This window comes from Pelodiscus sinensis, chromosome 30 (genome assembly GCF_052426305.1).
Source record: "Pelodiscus sinensis isolate ZL-2025 chromosome 30, ASM5242630v1, whole genome shotgun sequence".
NCBI lineage: Eukaryota > Metazoa > Chordata > Testudines > Trionychidae > Pelodiscus > Pelodiscus sinensis.
The window spans coordinates 10160325-10174265 of NC_143081.1; the positions used below are offsets into that span (position 1 = coordinate 10160325).

General features: G+C 57.4%; 2 protein-coding genes across 2 annotated transcripts; one reads left to right on the forward strand and one right to left on the reverse strand.

The window, feature by feature from the left end:
• On the forward strand, nucleotides 1-933 carry LOC102445962 (putative olfactory receptor 10D4). The gene has a single exon (XM_006120166.3). The coding sequence runs from the start codon at nucleotides 1-3 to the stop codon at nucleotides 931-933; it is 933 nt and encodes a 310-aa protein (XP_006120228.3).
• Nucleotides 934-6636: 5703 nt separating this feature from the next.
• On the reverse strand, nucleotides 6637-7578 carry LOC102446206 (olfactory receptor 10G6-like). The gene has a single exon (XM_006120167.3). It carries the CDS (start codon nucleotides 7573-7575, stop codon nucleotides 6637-6639), a length of 939 nt encoding a protein of 312 aa, XP_006120229.3. The 5' UTR covers nucleotides 7576-7578.
• Between the last annotated feature and the right edge of the window lie 6363 nt (nucleotides 7579-13941).

The window sequence follows — 13941 nt, forward strand, 5'->3', positions numbered from 1 at the left end:
ATGGAGCTGGTTAACCACACGATGGTGACTCATTTTATCCTCTTAGGCATCCCCAACACCGATGGACTCCAGACCATCCTCTTCTTCACTTTCTTGGCCTTCTACCTCTGCACCCTGCTCGGCAACATGCTCATCCTATCAGCCATCTTTGGCGACCCCCGCCTGCACACCCCCATGTACTTCTTCCTCTGCAACCTTTCCATCGTAGACCTTGGTTTTTCTTCCGTCAGCATCCCCAAATTGTTGGCCAGCCTCTGGGCCAAGAACAGAACCATCTCGGTAGGCGGGTGCATGTCTCAGGTCTTCTTCTATCACTTCCTGGGAAGCACCGAGTGCCTGCTCTGCACTGTTATGGCCTACGACCGGTACGTGGCCATCTGCCACCCACTGCGCTACCTGCTCATCATGAACCGCAGGGTGTGCTCCCTCCTGGCTGCTGGCACTTGGATCACCAGCTGCTTCCATGCCACCATCCTCACCAGCCTGACCTTCACTCTGCCCTACTGTGGGTCCAACGTGGTGGACTATTTCTTCTGTGACATCTTCCCTGTGGCCAAGCTGGCCTGTGCAGACACGTACATCATTGAGACCGTGACCTTCACCAACACTGGGGTGGTGCCCACGACCTGCTTCCTTCTCATCCTATTGTCCTACGTCCGCATTGTCTACTCCGTTGTGAAGATGAACTCAGCCGAAGGGCGGCGCAAAGCGGCCTCCACTTGCACCTCCCATCTGGTTGTGGTGATGCTCTTCTTCGGGCCCTGTGCCCTGGTCTACACCCAGCCCGAGCTGAGCACTGTGATGGTGACGGCCGTGCAGCTCTTTGGCTATGTGGCAACGCCCATGCTGAACCCGGTCATCTACACCCTGCGCAACAAGGAGGTGAAAGCGGCTCTGAGAAAACTGAGAGGGGGTCTTATGCCTGCACGTTGATGGAGTCCACAAGGAAATACACCCACAAATCTGTCTGCTTGGGTGCTTGTTGGCTTTTGTGAACTACCCTCTCTCCGCCCATTCCAGGACTGTCCTACCTGTCTAGAATCATAGAATCATAGAACACCAGGATGAGAAGGGATCTCGAGAGGTCATCGAGTCCGGGCCCTGCCCTCACGGCAGGACCAAATATCTAGCCAGATATCTAGAAATCATAGAATTGACCCCCAGCTTTCGCTGACGTGGTGTGAGGCAAAGCAGCCTAATGGATGGACACACTCAGTCTGTGCCGTAGGAATGGGAGACCCAAACCTTGTAGCTGACTGAAATCTCAGCCTTGCTCCACAGGTCTGCAGAAGCTCTTTGCAGCATCTTTTGCAAATCATAGAATCCTAGAGTACTAGGACGGGAAGGGACCTTGTGAAGTCATTGAGTCCAGAGCCCTCCTGGCAGGATGAAGCCCCATTGTGAAGTTATTGAATTTCTGAGGTGACCATGCAAAACATTGTTTCAACCAATGTTCTATGTTTGCACCAAATCTTGTACAAAGTGGCCATGTGGGGTAGGGAAAGAGAAAGATTTGCTGATTCTGTTTATACTGTTCATATGCCTGGATCATTTTTGTATTAGAAGTTATGAGAATTGGCTCTGTAATTGTGTTTCCAATGTTTGCTCCTGGGAGACAGGCTTGGCCAACCCAGTGTGAAAGGACAGCTAGTCAAGTGAATAGGAGAACTTGACTGACAATGCACCTCAGGCGGTACCAGTCCATATCTGAGGATCTTTGCTGTAATTGTCTGGAGCAGCATATGAGCCATGGTTGCTAAGGTCTGAGTTGTGCATGGACAGGTGACTTGCTTCTGGGACTAACTCCATTTTGAGAGGCACATTCCCACAGGGAGAACAAAGGGATCCCCTCTACATGGGTGGGGATACAAAGGGGCCCCTGATTCAAAGGGGGCCCCGGAGGGTTCCTAAGTCTTTGTTTTAATTCCCATCTTCATTCCAGCTTATAACTTCAGAAGCAACTAATCCTGTAAAGACTGATACCTAGCCTTACAAAGGATGCACTCCAGCGGCTTAGCAGACAGAGCTGGTAGGGGATTAGGGTGCTTACCGGGCTCAGCTCCCCTTTGGGAGGGGAACAGCTCTTGCTGGCTGTGGCGGCGCGTCGAGGTCCCCCACCTCCTGCACCCCCATAGTGGCATGAACAGACTCCACGAGCCAGTAGAATAGAGGAAGTTTATTGCTTCTCCAGGATACAGCACAGCACAGATGTCATCTGGTTACAGGAACTGGGGCTAGGAGGCCTCAGTGCCCCGCCTGGAGATGGGGGGTGGCTGGGCCCTACAATCCCAGTCTCCTCCCCAGCTCCTTCTCCCCTGCTTCCCAGACAGAAACTAACTAACCATCCCTTTCAGCCTGGCCCCCCAGCCAGGGGCGGCATTCCACCTTCCTTTGTTCCTCTCCCTAGGAGGTAACTGGTAGAACAGGTTACTTTCCTGTCCCATCAGCTACTCTTCTGGGCCGTAGTACAGACAGCAGCCAGTGGGGGCCACCCACAGCCCAAGCCTAGCAACCAGCAAGGTACCCTCACTACGTCACACTTGCATCACCCCTCATCGCTCCCATTGGCCTGCAGGCAAGCACAGAGAGCTTTCCCTTCCCCCACACCCAAGAGCTTTAGGGGCAGCACCCCTGAGAGCCCCTTTCAGAATCTGGCCCTGTGCCCGTGGTCTTGTGCACTGGGCGTCACTTTTCTAAGTCGCTGACTAAGGCAACATTGAGGTATGGGGGGGGACGACTTCAAAGGCTTGTTTGGGGCAGTGTGAGACGGGGGCCAGGAGGTTCTTGGGAGGCCTCTACAAGTGATGTCCCAGGGAGACAAACCTATTCGCTACTGATCCTGCAAACTCCAGATCAACCCCCTCCCTCCCCCCCCACACACACACTCAAAGGAGGGACTAAGCCTATGTTCCTGGAGGTAACTTGACACTTTGGCTCTCATGAGCGTCTGACCATGCAAGGCACCCATGGAGGGGTTTGAAGAGCTAATTCATGGAGCATGGAGCCGGGGAGAGCCGGGTCAGCATGTCGCTTCTTTTAATTTTTACGATTTTTAGAACTACGGGAATAGGGGCTCTCTGTGTTGCTTTTACTCTAAGAATAAAATGTGCTTGCTTAGGAGAAATGATGTGAGCTCAAACGGGGGCAGCGAGACCGTGCCGGGCCCTGAGGGGGAGGAGAAACAGACAGACCAGCTGTTGAAGAAATAATGCAGGGTAGGGAGTTCTTCAGCCTACAAAAGCCTCCATCAGGTGGGAGAGAGCCAGGCCCAGCGGCAGGAATTCCGGGCCCCAGGACAGCACAATAAATGAGCCACCCTGTGTCCCTCCTTCGGAGGGAACCACAAATCCCCTCCCCCAACCCAGAGAAACCCAAGTGCCACCCCTCAATCAGAGAACCTTCTGATGGGTCACAGCCCCAACCCCCACCTGTCCGGACAAGCTCCTCCCACCTTCCTTCCCTCTCCACCCCCTGGGGGGTCCTATACCCAGCTTGGCCTCCTCGTGGCCCAGATCTAACCCCTACTCCATCTGCATCCAGCTCGGCTCCTTCCCCTCTGCCCCCGGCCACCCCCAGCCAGCTCTGCCCCCTCCCCTACAAGGTTTTGTGACTCTCGTGCTCCCCTCGGCTCCTTCTTATCTCTGCCCCACCCCTCTGCTCTTTTCCCTTCCCAGCCTGGCACCTCCCAGCCACCCACAGGCCAGTTCCTCCTCCCCCATTGCTCCCCACAGCCCCATGCCTGGTTCTAGACCCAGCCCCATGCCTGGTTCTAGACTCTCGTGCTCCCCTCGGCTCCTTCTTATCTCTGCCCCACCCCTCTGCTCTTTTCCCTTCCCAGCCTGACTCTCCCCTCTCCACTCACTTGCCCTAACCCTGGCTCTGTGGCAGTTCTGACTCGCCTGCCCCGGCACACACCAGCAGGGTGCCCCACCAGCCGGCTGAGCTGCTCTGCGGCCTGTGGGGGATGTGGGCATGTGCCTAAGAACCCCTCAGGGCAGTGGCTGCAGGAGTCCCAGGCCCCTTTAAATCACCCAGGCTCCAGGAAAATGCCTCCTTGGCCCTCCACCATCAGGCAGCCTGGGCCTGGCCTCCAAGCCCAGCAGGGCCTGGGTGTGATTAGCTGGGGAAGGGCTCTTGGGGACAGTGTTCTCTCAGGTCTCTGTGAAACACACTGTTTCCATTCTCAGTCATAAACACCCCCACAGCGTGGGTTGCCCTGCCTCAATCCACCCCCTCCCCCCGGACCCACAGCCACAGAGATCCAGCCGCAGGGCTAGTTCCCCTCCTGTCTGTACCCCCTCGCAGCCCACCTCAGCCCACAGACACACCCACGGCCTAGCCTGCTCCACTCCCCTCTGTGCCGACCCTGCTGCCGCCTGCTACTCAGCCTCAGAGCCCCCAATCCCAGTGCCTGCTCCCCTCCGCTCTTGGCCTAGCCCTGACCCCTCCAGGAGTTTACAAGGGGCAGGAAGCTCCGGGGCTCCCACAGCCACTGCCAGGCTGCTACAGCTGCGCTATGTGAAAACACTTGGGTGGCACCATATTAGTCAACCATGCGAGGGGGCAATTGCTCTCTTTGTCCCTCCCCCCTCCCCGGGCCTGGAGAGAGCCATGGTCTGCACCCAAGAAAGGCAATGATAGCTAAGGAGGTGGGAGCAAAGGGACATGCCCCTGGTAGACCACCAGGGAGAAATATAGACGCAGTCACTGAGAACTGTGACAAGAAGTTGGGGCTAAACACCCAGGTCCATTGGGAAATCCCACTAGTGCCCATCTGTGCCTGTTCGGTGGTGGTGCTCCCTTCACCAGCAGGCCGTTGGGCACCTCCGTTGCACAGAACTCCTGTGAGAACTGGGCTCCTGCATGGTCTTTGCAAACGGGACTTTGTCTCCCAAATCAACAAGGAGGTTCTGTAAATGTCACCCACTGTTGAGAGCTCAGAAGACAAATGACGGAAGGAAGAAAAAATGCGAATAGAAGACTGAACTGAGGTGTGATGACTACGCTCATCAACACAACATCCTTGGGTTTGCACTGCCTGTGCATTGTGTCTTCTGCACACGCTGCTTTGAATGCCACGTACCACGCCATACAGAGACATGCGGAGACCGCAGGGCCTGGAAGGCAGGGCACTCCAATCCGAGACAAGACACAAGAGCATGTGGCATATGGGGGGAGGGTTACAAAAACATGACCATGTGGTGACAGACTTTTTATTGGAGCAGGTGAAGAGCTTGGACAGCTCCAAAGGCTGGGCTAGTGCGCTGGGCGAAGCAACACTCAGCAATCGGGTGGCCAACACCTGGATCCTGCCCCAAGGTCCCTTCTTAGATGAGCTTCAGATTCTGTGGTTTCCCATCTTCTTGCCTTGGTACATCAGCACCATGGCACGGAGCAGGGCCCAACACAGATCGAACACACCACTCCCAGCCCTGCACCGCCAGTGCCGGGGTCAGAGCCCTTGCAGCCGCCAGAACGCCTTTTCCTCTGGCTCCTTTGCCTGCAGCCTCCTCCCACAGAACTGTCCATACCCACCTGCACAGTGTAGAGTGCTGGAAAGTTTGGGGCACCGCTGGATTTTAAGGTATGTCTAGACTACATGCCTCTGTCACCAGAGGCATGTGAATTAGACATACCAACATAATCAATGAAATGGGGATTTAAATATCCCCCGCTTCATTAGAATAAAAATGGCCACCGCATTGTGCTGGCTCAGCTGTTTGTCGGCATGAACCGTCAGCCAAAAGGGAGATCGGTCGGCAAGGAAAGCCTTTGCTGACTGATCTCTTATGCCTCGTGCAACAAGGTTTACAGGATCGGTCGGCAAAGGCTTTCCTTGCTGACCGATCCCTGTCTTGACTGCCGGTTTGTGCCGACAAACAGCTGAGCTGGCAAAACGTGTTAGCCATTTTTATTCTAATGAAACGGGATATTTAAATCCCTCTTTCCTTGACTATGTCGGTATGACTAATTTACATGGCTCTGGCTACAGAGGGATGTAGTCTAGACATACCCTTAGTGTCCACACACCCGCCTTTCCCTCTCCCTGGTCTGTGGCTCTGTTTCCTCCAGAGAGGCTCTCGTTAACTCACCAGTGACAAAGCTGGCCAGAGCCAGGAGCAGACACTGACCCTGAGACAGAGCCAGCCACGTGGTCATGAAGCCATTTCACAGGCTTGTGCCAGCCCCAGTGTTAGTCAACAGGACCTGGGTTTAAAATATGATTGAAACATGTTTCATTTGTGTGTTGCTGAAGAGTGTAGAACCACAGCTCTAAAACACCATTCCCTGCCCCCCTTGCTCTGCCAGTGGGGCATGGGGCACCAGTTCAGCAGGACTGCCAGGGGCCCTGTACACCCAAAGGATGGCCCTGTCTTCCCAGGTGGTGATAATCTTAGCCTCGCAGCCCTGCGTGCCGTGCAGTAGCAAAATGACATGCATGGGGTGACTGATGCCAAGGGACTGGCCCAAGGTCACACAGCGAGTCTGTGGCAGAGAGACTCTCAGGCCACCCTCCCCAACTCCCAGGCCCCTTTGCCCTTACCATGAGACACTCCCCTGCCAGAGCCAGAAACCAGGAGTCCAGAGGCTCATTTCCAAGTCCCTCTCTCCCTGTCCTGTGCCCAGGCAGGAGACTCATTCTTCCAACCCAGGCAGTCTCCTGCCCCCCAGTCTCATCAGGGCAGCTTTCATCTCCTTGTTCCTCAGTGTGTAGATGAGGGGGTTGAGGAACGGGGTCACTGTAGTGTAGAAAACAGCCACCACCCTGTCCACGGGGTCCTGAGAACCCGGCCGCAGGTAGATGAAGACCAGGGGCACGTAGTAGGTGACCACCACGGTGAGGTGAGCCGCACAGGTGGAGAAGGCCCGACGCCTGCCCTCGGTGGAGCGGATCCTCAGGATGGCTGAGACGATGTAGACGTAGGACGTCAGGATCAGCAGGAAGCAGGTCATGGCCACGAATCCCACATCTACTAATGTCACCAGCTCGTTGAGTGACGTGTCCCCGCAGGCCAGCTTCAGCACAGCCGGGATGTCGCAGAAGATGTAGCCTACCTGGGTGTCCCGGCCGTAGGGCAGCCGGAAGGTGAGCGCGGTTTCTAGCAGCGAGTGCAGGGCGCCCCCTAGCCAGGTCCCTGCGGCCAGGAGCAGGCAGGCTCTACGGCTCATCAGGACGCCGTAGCGCAGCGGCTTGCAGATGGCCAGGAAGCGGTCGTAGGCCATGACCGTGTAGAGGAAGCACTCGGTGCAGCCCAGGAAGTGGAAGAAATAGACCTGAGCGACACAGCCCTGGAAGGAGATGGCCCCACCACCCGGCAGGAAGCCGGCCACCACCTTGGGCACCACCACCGTGGAGACCGTCATGTCCAGGAAGGACAAGTGGCAGAGGAACCAGTACATGGGCTTGTGCAGCTGGCGCTCCCGGGCCACCGCCAGCAGGATGAGCAGGTTCCCGCCCAGTGTCAGCAGGTAGATGAGGAGGAAGAAGAGGAACAAGGGCACCCGCAGCTCAGGGGGGTACGGGAGCCCCACAAGGACGAAATGGGTCAGCTGGGATCCGTTCCCGCACTCCATCGACTTGGCCTGTGTCCCTGCAGGTGAATGGAGGGTGTTAATGGGTAGCCAAGGGAGAAACAATGGGGGACCTTGGCAGGGGAATTTGGGCTAAAACTCCCTGCTTTGCAGAAGCCAGAATCAAACCCATGAGCAGCTGACTGGGTACCAATGCAGGGCACCTCACCTGGGGAGAGAATCCAGTCCTTCTGACTCCCAGCCTGCCCTGCTCTCATCCAATAGTCCCCACTCATCATCCCCCACAGGGAAATAATCCTACATGTAGGGCTCCAGCCCCCCATCCCCGTTTGCCTCCCAGAAGGGGCCTTGAACCCAGGCTTCCTGGCCCCCAGCTCCCTCACACTAGCCCACTAGACCCCACTCCTAGCCCATCCCCCAAAGTTCCATAGAGACATGAAGAAGAAAAGTCCATGCATGAGAATGACTGGCCATTGGACCGGACTTACCGACAGGGATTTGCTGGCTTTTAAGGTCCTCCCATCCCTCAGGCGTCAGGAAGGCGTGAGCTCCTGGGCTCCACACATGGGGTTGTTCCGGAGATCAGACTAGCTGAGCCGGAGGGTCTCCTCAGACATGAAAACGTGAGTCTCTGAAGTGGCACAGACGGATGCAGCCCCTGACCGTGTGCCCAGCTGTGGCTAGTGCACTGAGCCCTTCTCATCAGCCCAGACATCTCCCTTCATCCCTTTGCATCTCCCCCAGACCACCCGTCACCCAGTCCAAAGCCTGGTCCCCCTCGGATGGGACGGCTTGTGGAGATTAGCCCAGGGTCACCCCCATTCTATGTCCCTGCCCGTGTCTTTGAGGCAGCTGGGGCCAGGCACTGTGGAGAGCTAGAGGGGCAGGGCACTGAGCCAAGCCAGCCGTTTCTCTATTTCTAGGACTCATTTCTCTCCCCTGTTTAATTTGTGCTTCAGCTCTGACACATGCTGGATCTGGTCAGCTTCTTATAACCTTGCACCCCTGGGTTCTCTTCTCCATGCCCCGGGGTCTGGCCCTCCCCTCGTGTCTGCATAACGACACCAGTGTGAAACCGTTGGCCCCAGCTGGGTTTTGACATACCTCTTGAGCCCTCCCCATCAACAGACTCCATAGGGCCTTGTTAGAGGTGTTGTTCAGCACAGGCAAAGCCCCAGTGTGACCCCTGACAGCTTGGGGGTGGGCGGACGGCTCTGTCCCATGTAGTGGCACAAACTCCCAGAACCAGATTATCCACTAGGCACAATAGGCACAGTGCCTAGGGCCTACAAAGGAAGTTTAGGGCCTAAAAACATTCATAATTGACTTGAAAATAAGAAAAGAAAACTGCTAAATCAAACGTAATAATTTATCATCTGTAGTCAACAAACAGCGTCCAGGTATAACATACAATTCACGGCTAGGAGGGGAGGCCGTGCGATGTTTCTCTCTTATATGTAAACTAACTTACAGGCCTACCACTAGGGGAGTGCCTCAGGCCTATGAAGACCGTAATATGGCCCTGCTGACACCTCTTAGAGCAGGGGTGGCCAACCCGTTAGAGACTAAGAGCCAAAACAGCGATGGCTAGAGTGCAAAGAGCCACGTATTCTATCTATCTATCTATCTATCTATCTATCTATCTACCTATCTATCTATCTATCTATCTATCTATCTATCTATCTATCTATCTATCTATCTATCTATCTATCTATCTATCCCCACACACCCCCTCTATCTATCTATCTATCTATCTATCTATCTATCTATCTATCTATCTATCTATCTATCCCCATACACCCCCTCTATCTATCTATCTATCTATCTATCTATCTATCTATCTATCTATCTATCTATCTATCTATCTATCTATCTATCCCCACACACCCATCTATCTATCTATCTATCTATCTAGGTAGATCTATATAGTACACAAAATATAGTGATAAAAATAACATTACAGGACATTTCAGAAAAGAGCCACTCTCCCTGGGTTGAGACAGAGGTGCGGGCTCTGGGGTGGGAATGAGGGATTTGGGTGTGGGAAGGGGTGAGAGGTGCAAGCCACAGGAGGGAATTTGGATGCAGGAGGTGGAGAAGGGGATGCTGGTTCAGGGAGGAAGCTCCAGGCTGGGGAGTGTTGGGCTCAGGTGGAGAGTTAGGGTGCTGAGCAAGACACAGGCTTGTGGATGTGAGGGTACAGGAGTTTGGGCTGAGGTGCACGAGGGTCTCAGGGCAGGGAGGCTGGGAGTATGATGCGCTCAGGACACAGATATGCAGTGTGTGGATGGTGCAGGAGTGTTGTGGAAGAAGACTGGAGATGTGGAGGTGCAGGAGTTTGGGGATGTGAGATGCTCAGGACAGGAGGTTCCAATGTATGATGGTCCCAGGTTTGGGGTCTGGGGGGGTACAGGAGTGTTATGATGCTTTGACCAGATAGAGCCTTGGCCCCAATTGGGGGCTTGTTGGCCAGGCTTCATTTTTAAATAAAATATTATGTCAGACACAAAATGTTTCAGCATTGTCTTTATTTATGAGAGGGGCGGGGAACCTGTTTTGATTCAGGGGTCACTGACCCACAGAAAAGTTAGTCAGGGCCACACAAGTGAGATACAAAAAAACAACCCCTCCAAAAGCCCCCAAGCTTCACTAATGTGGCCCCAACTGTGCTGGTGGGGGCAGGGGACAGGGTGCTGGGACAGGGTGCTGGTGGGTGCTGGGACAGGGGATAGGGTGTTCGAGCAGGGTTCTGGGGCAGGTGGCAGGGTGCTGGGGCAGGGGGCAGGGTGCTGGTGGGGGCAGGGGATAGGGTGCTGGTAGGTGCTGGGGCAGGGAACACTGTACTGTGGCAGGGTGCTGGTGGGGATAGGGGACAGGGTGCTGGGACAGGGTGCTGGTGGGTGCTGGGACAGGGTGCTGGTGGGTGCTGGGACAGGGGATAGGGTGTTGGGGCAGAGTTCTGGGGCAGGTGGCAGGGTGCTGGGGCAGGGGGCAGGGTGCTGGTGGGGGCAGGGGATAGGGTGCTGGTAGGTGCTGGGGCAGGGAACACTATACTGTGGCAGGGTGCTGGTGGGGGTAGGGGACAGGGTGCTGGGGCAGGGGACAGGATGTTGGTGGGGGCAGGGTACTCGTGTGGAGGGGGTCTGGCCAGGGGGACAGCTGGGGCCAGTACCTGGGGATCCTGCAGCTGCGCACCAGGTCTGGGGTCTCAGGAAGCACGTGCACTGGTTCCCTCTCCCCCAAACTGCTGGCACATTTCCTGAACAGCCGGGTCTGGGGTGCACTTGCGACTTCCTTCCCCTGATGCCTGCCTTCTGGGGGGGAGGGGAGTAGAAGTCCTGGGACCGCACCAGCTCCAACTGCTCAGGAAGTGCACGCCCTGTTCCTCTCTCCCCACGACAGCCGCACACTTCCTGCACAGTCGGAGCTGGAGTGGTCCCGGGACTCCCACTCCCTTCCCCTCTGCAGGCAGGCAGCAGGGGAAGGAAGTCACTGGCGCACCACATACCCTGTTCAGGCAGGGTGCCAGCTGTTTGGGGAGGGGAAGTGCAGCCCATGCACATCCTGAAACCCCAGATGTGGAGCATAGCTTTGGGACTGCTCCCCCTCAGCTGTACTCCTGAGGCAAGTGCCTCACTTGCCTCGCCCTTGTTAGGGCCCTACTCCCGGCTAACCCCATGCATCACATGGGCCTGTGCACTCAGGTCCCACCCCAGCCTGGCACCTCCCTAGCATGATGCCCAGGGGCAACTCCCCCCCTGTACCCCACTTGCTATGCCTCTGAGGGTGCTGGTCAGGTCTGGGGCAAGGGTCTGGCCAAGGGGAAGAGACAGGGACAGCCTGGCTGTTACCTGGGGATCCCAGGTCTCAGGAAGCATGAAGGCTGCTCTTCCCCTCCCCTCCCCTAAACAGCTGGTGTGCTCTCTGAAACTCCAGGTCCGTCCTTCCCCCTGCTGCCTGCCTGCACAGGGTATGTGTGTGCGTGCATGTGCAGGAGTCCCAGGACTGCATGCCAGCTCCAACTGTGTGCACTCTTCCTCTGCTCCCCATGACAGCCATGTGCTTCCTGAGAAGTTGGAGCTGGCATGCAGTCCTGGGATTCCTATTCTCCCCCATCTCCCACACAGGCAGGCAGCAGAGGGGAAAGTCCCCAGTGGTGCAACAGTCCTGGCATTTCAGGAAGTGCTCCAGCTGCTTAGGGGAGGGGAAGAGCAGCCTGCGTACTTCCTGAGGCTCGTAGCTATGGGACTTCCCCCACAAGCCACAGGAAGCCAGCGCACTACCTCCATTTTTGCTGGAAGTAGCATCAACATGGGCTTCTTCTTGGGAGTGGGAGGGAATGGGGGGAGGGTTGGAATGCATCGTGATCAGCTGGTCATGCCCCCACAATTGACCAGTTGATCACGATCAACTGGCTGGTGACCACGGCTCTAACCCAATCCCCCTCCTTTACCCCAGAGCCAGGCACCCCCAACTCTAATCCAATCCTCTTCCCTTCCCCAGAGCCAGACCCCCCCCGCTTTAACCCAATCCTCTCCACTTCCTTTTCCCCAGACACCCACCCCCACTCTAATCCAATCCCCCACATTCCACGAGGAGTAACGGTAGTTCGAACTAGGAAGCCTAGTTCGAACTACCTAGTTCGTGCCGCGTGTAGCCACGCGGCACAGGGTTCGACCAAGCGGGGATTTAACAATGGCGGCGTCGCACTTATGCAAATGAAGCCCGGGAAATTCAAATCCCGGGCTTCATTTGCAATTGTGGTATGCCTACATTACCCCGCTAGTTCAAATTAGCAGGGTAGTGTAGACATATCCTAAGTTTGAAGGGGCTCGGCAGGTGGCAAAGTGCTGCAGTGCATGGTTCGGGGGGCTCAGCAGGGGGCACAGTGCTGCAGTGCGTGGTTCGGGGGGCTCAGCAGGGGGCACAGTGCTGCAGTGCCGTGGTTCAGGGGGCTCAGCAGGGGGCACAGTGCTGCAGTGCGTGGTTCGGGGGGCTCAGCAGGGGGCACTGTGCTGCAGTGCGTGGTTCGGGGGGCTCAGCAGGGGGCACAGTGCTGCAGTGCGTGGTTCGGGGGGCTCAGCAGGGGGCACTGTGCTGCAGTGCGTGGTTCGGGGGGCTCAGCAGGGGGCACAGTGCTGCAGTGCGTGGTTCGGGGGCTCAGCAGGGGGCACAGTGCTGCAGTGCGTGGTTTGGGGGGCTCAGCATGGGGCACTGTGCTGCAGTGCGTGGTTCGGGGGGCTCAGCAGGGGGCACACTGCTGCAGTGCGTGGTTCAGGGGGCTCAGCAGGGGGCACAGTGCTGCAGTGCGTGGTTCGGGGGGCTCAGCAGGGGGCACAGTGCTGCAGTGCGTGGGTCGGGGGCTCAGCAGGGGGCACTGTGCTGCAGTGCGTGGTTCGGGGGGCTCAGCAGGGGGCACAGTGCTGCAGTGCGTGGTTCGGGGGGCCCAGCAGGGGGCACTGTGCTGCAGTGCGTGGTTCGGGGGGCTCAGCAGGGGGCACAGTGCTGCAGTGCGTGGGTCGGGGGGCTCAGCAGGGGGCACAGTGCTGCAGTGCGTGGTTCGGGGGGCTCAGCAGGGGGCACTGTGCTGCAGTGCGTGATTCGGGGGCTCAGCAGGGGGCACAGTGCTGCAGTGCGTCGTTCGGGGGGCTCAGCAGGGGGCACTGTGCTGCAGTGCGTGGTTCGGGGGGCTCATCAGGGGGCACAGTGCTGCAGTGCGTGGTTTGGGGGGCTCAGCAGGGGCACAGTGCTGCAGTGCGTGGTTCGGGGGCTCGTCAGGGGGCACTGTGTTGCAGTGCGTGGTTCGGGGGGCTCAGCAGGGGGCACTGTGCTGCAGTGCGTGGTTCGAGGGGCTCAGCAGGGGGCACAGTGCTGCAGTGCGTGGTTCGGGGGGCTCAGCAGGGGGCACTGTGCTGCAGTGCGTGGTTTGGGGGGCTCAGCAGGGGGCACTGTGCTGCAGTGTGTGATTCGGGGGCTCATCAGGGGGCACTGTGTTGCAGTGTGTGGTTCGGGGGGCTCAGCATGGGGCACAGTGCTGCAGTGCGTGGTTCGGGGGGCTCAGCAGGGGGCACTGTGCTGCAGTGCGTGGTTCGGGGTCTCAGCAGGGGGCACAGTGCTGCAGTGCGTGGTTTGGGGGGCTCAGCAGGGGGCACTGTGCTGCAGTGCGTCTTTCGGGGGGCTCAGCAGGGGGCACAGTGCTGCAGTGCGTGGTTTGGGGGGCTCAGCAGGGGCACAGTGCTGCAGTGCATGGTTCAGGGGCTCAGCAGGGGGCACAGTGCTGCAGTGCATGGTTCAGGGGGCTCAGAAGGGGGCACTGTGCTGCAGTGCGTGGGTCGGGGGGCTCAGCAGGGGCACAGTGCTGCAGTGCGTGGTTCGGGGGGCTCAGCAGGGGGCACAGTGCTGCAGTGC

Excerpts from the sequence above, each read along its gene's own strand:
- LOC102446206 (XM_006120167.3), bottom strand. The coding sequence starts at position 7,575 with ATGGAGTGCGGGAACGGATCCCAGCTGACCCATTTCGTCCTTGTGGGG.
- LOC102445962 (XM_006120166.3), top strand. The coding sequence starts at position 1 with ATGGAGCTGGTTAACCACACGATGGTGACTCATTTTATCCTCTTAGGC.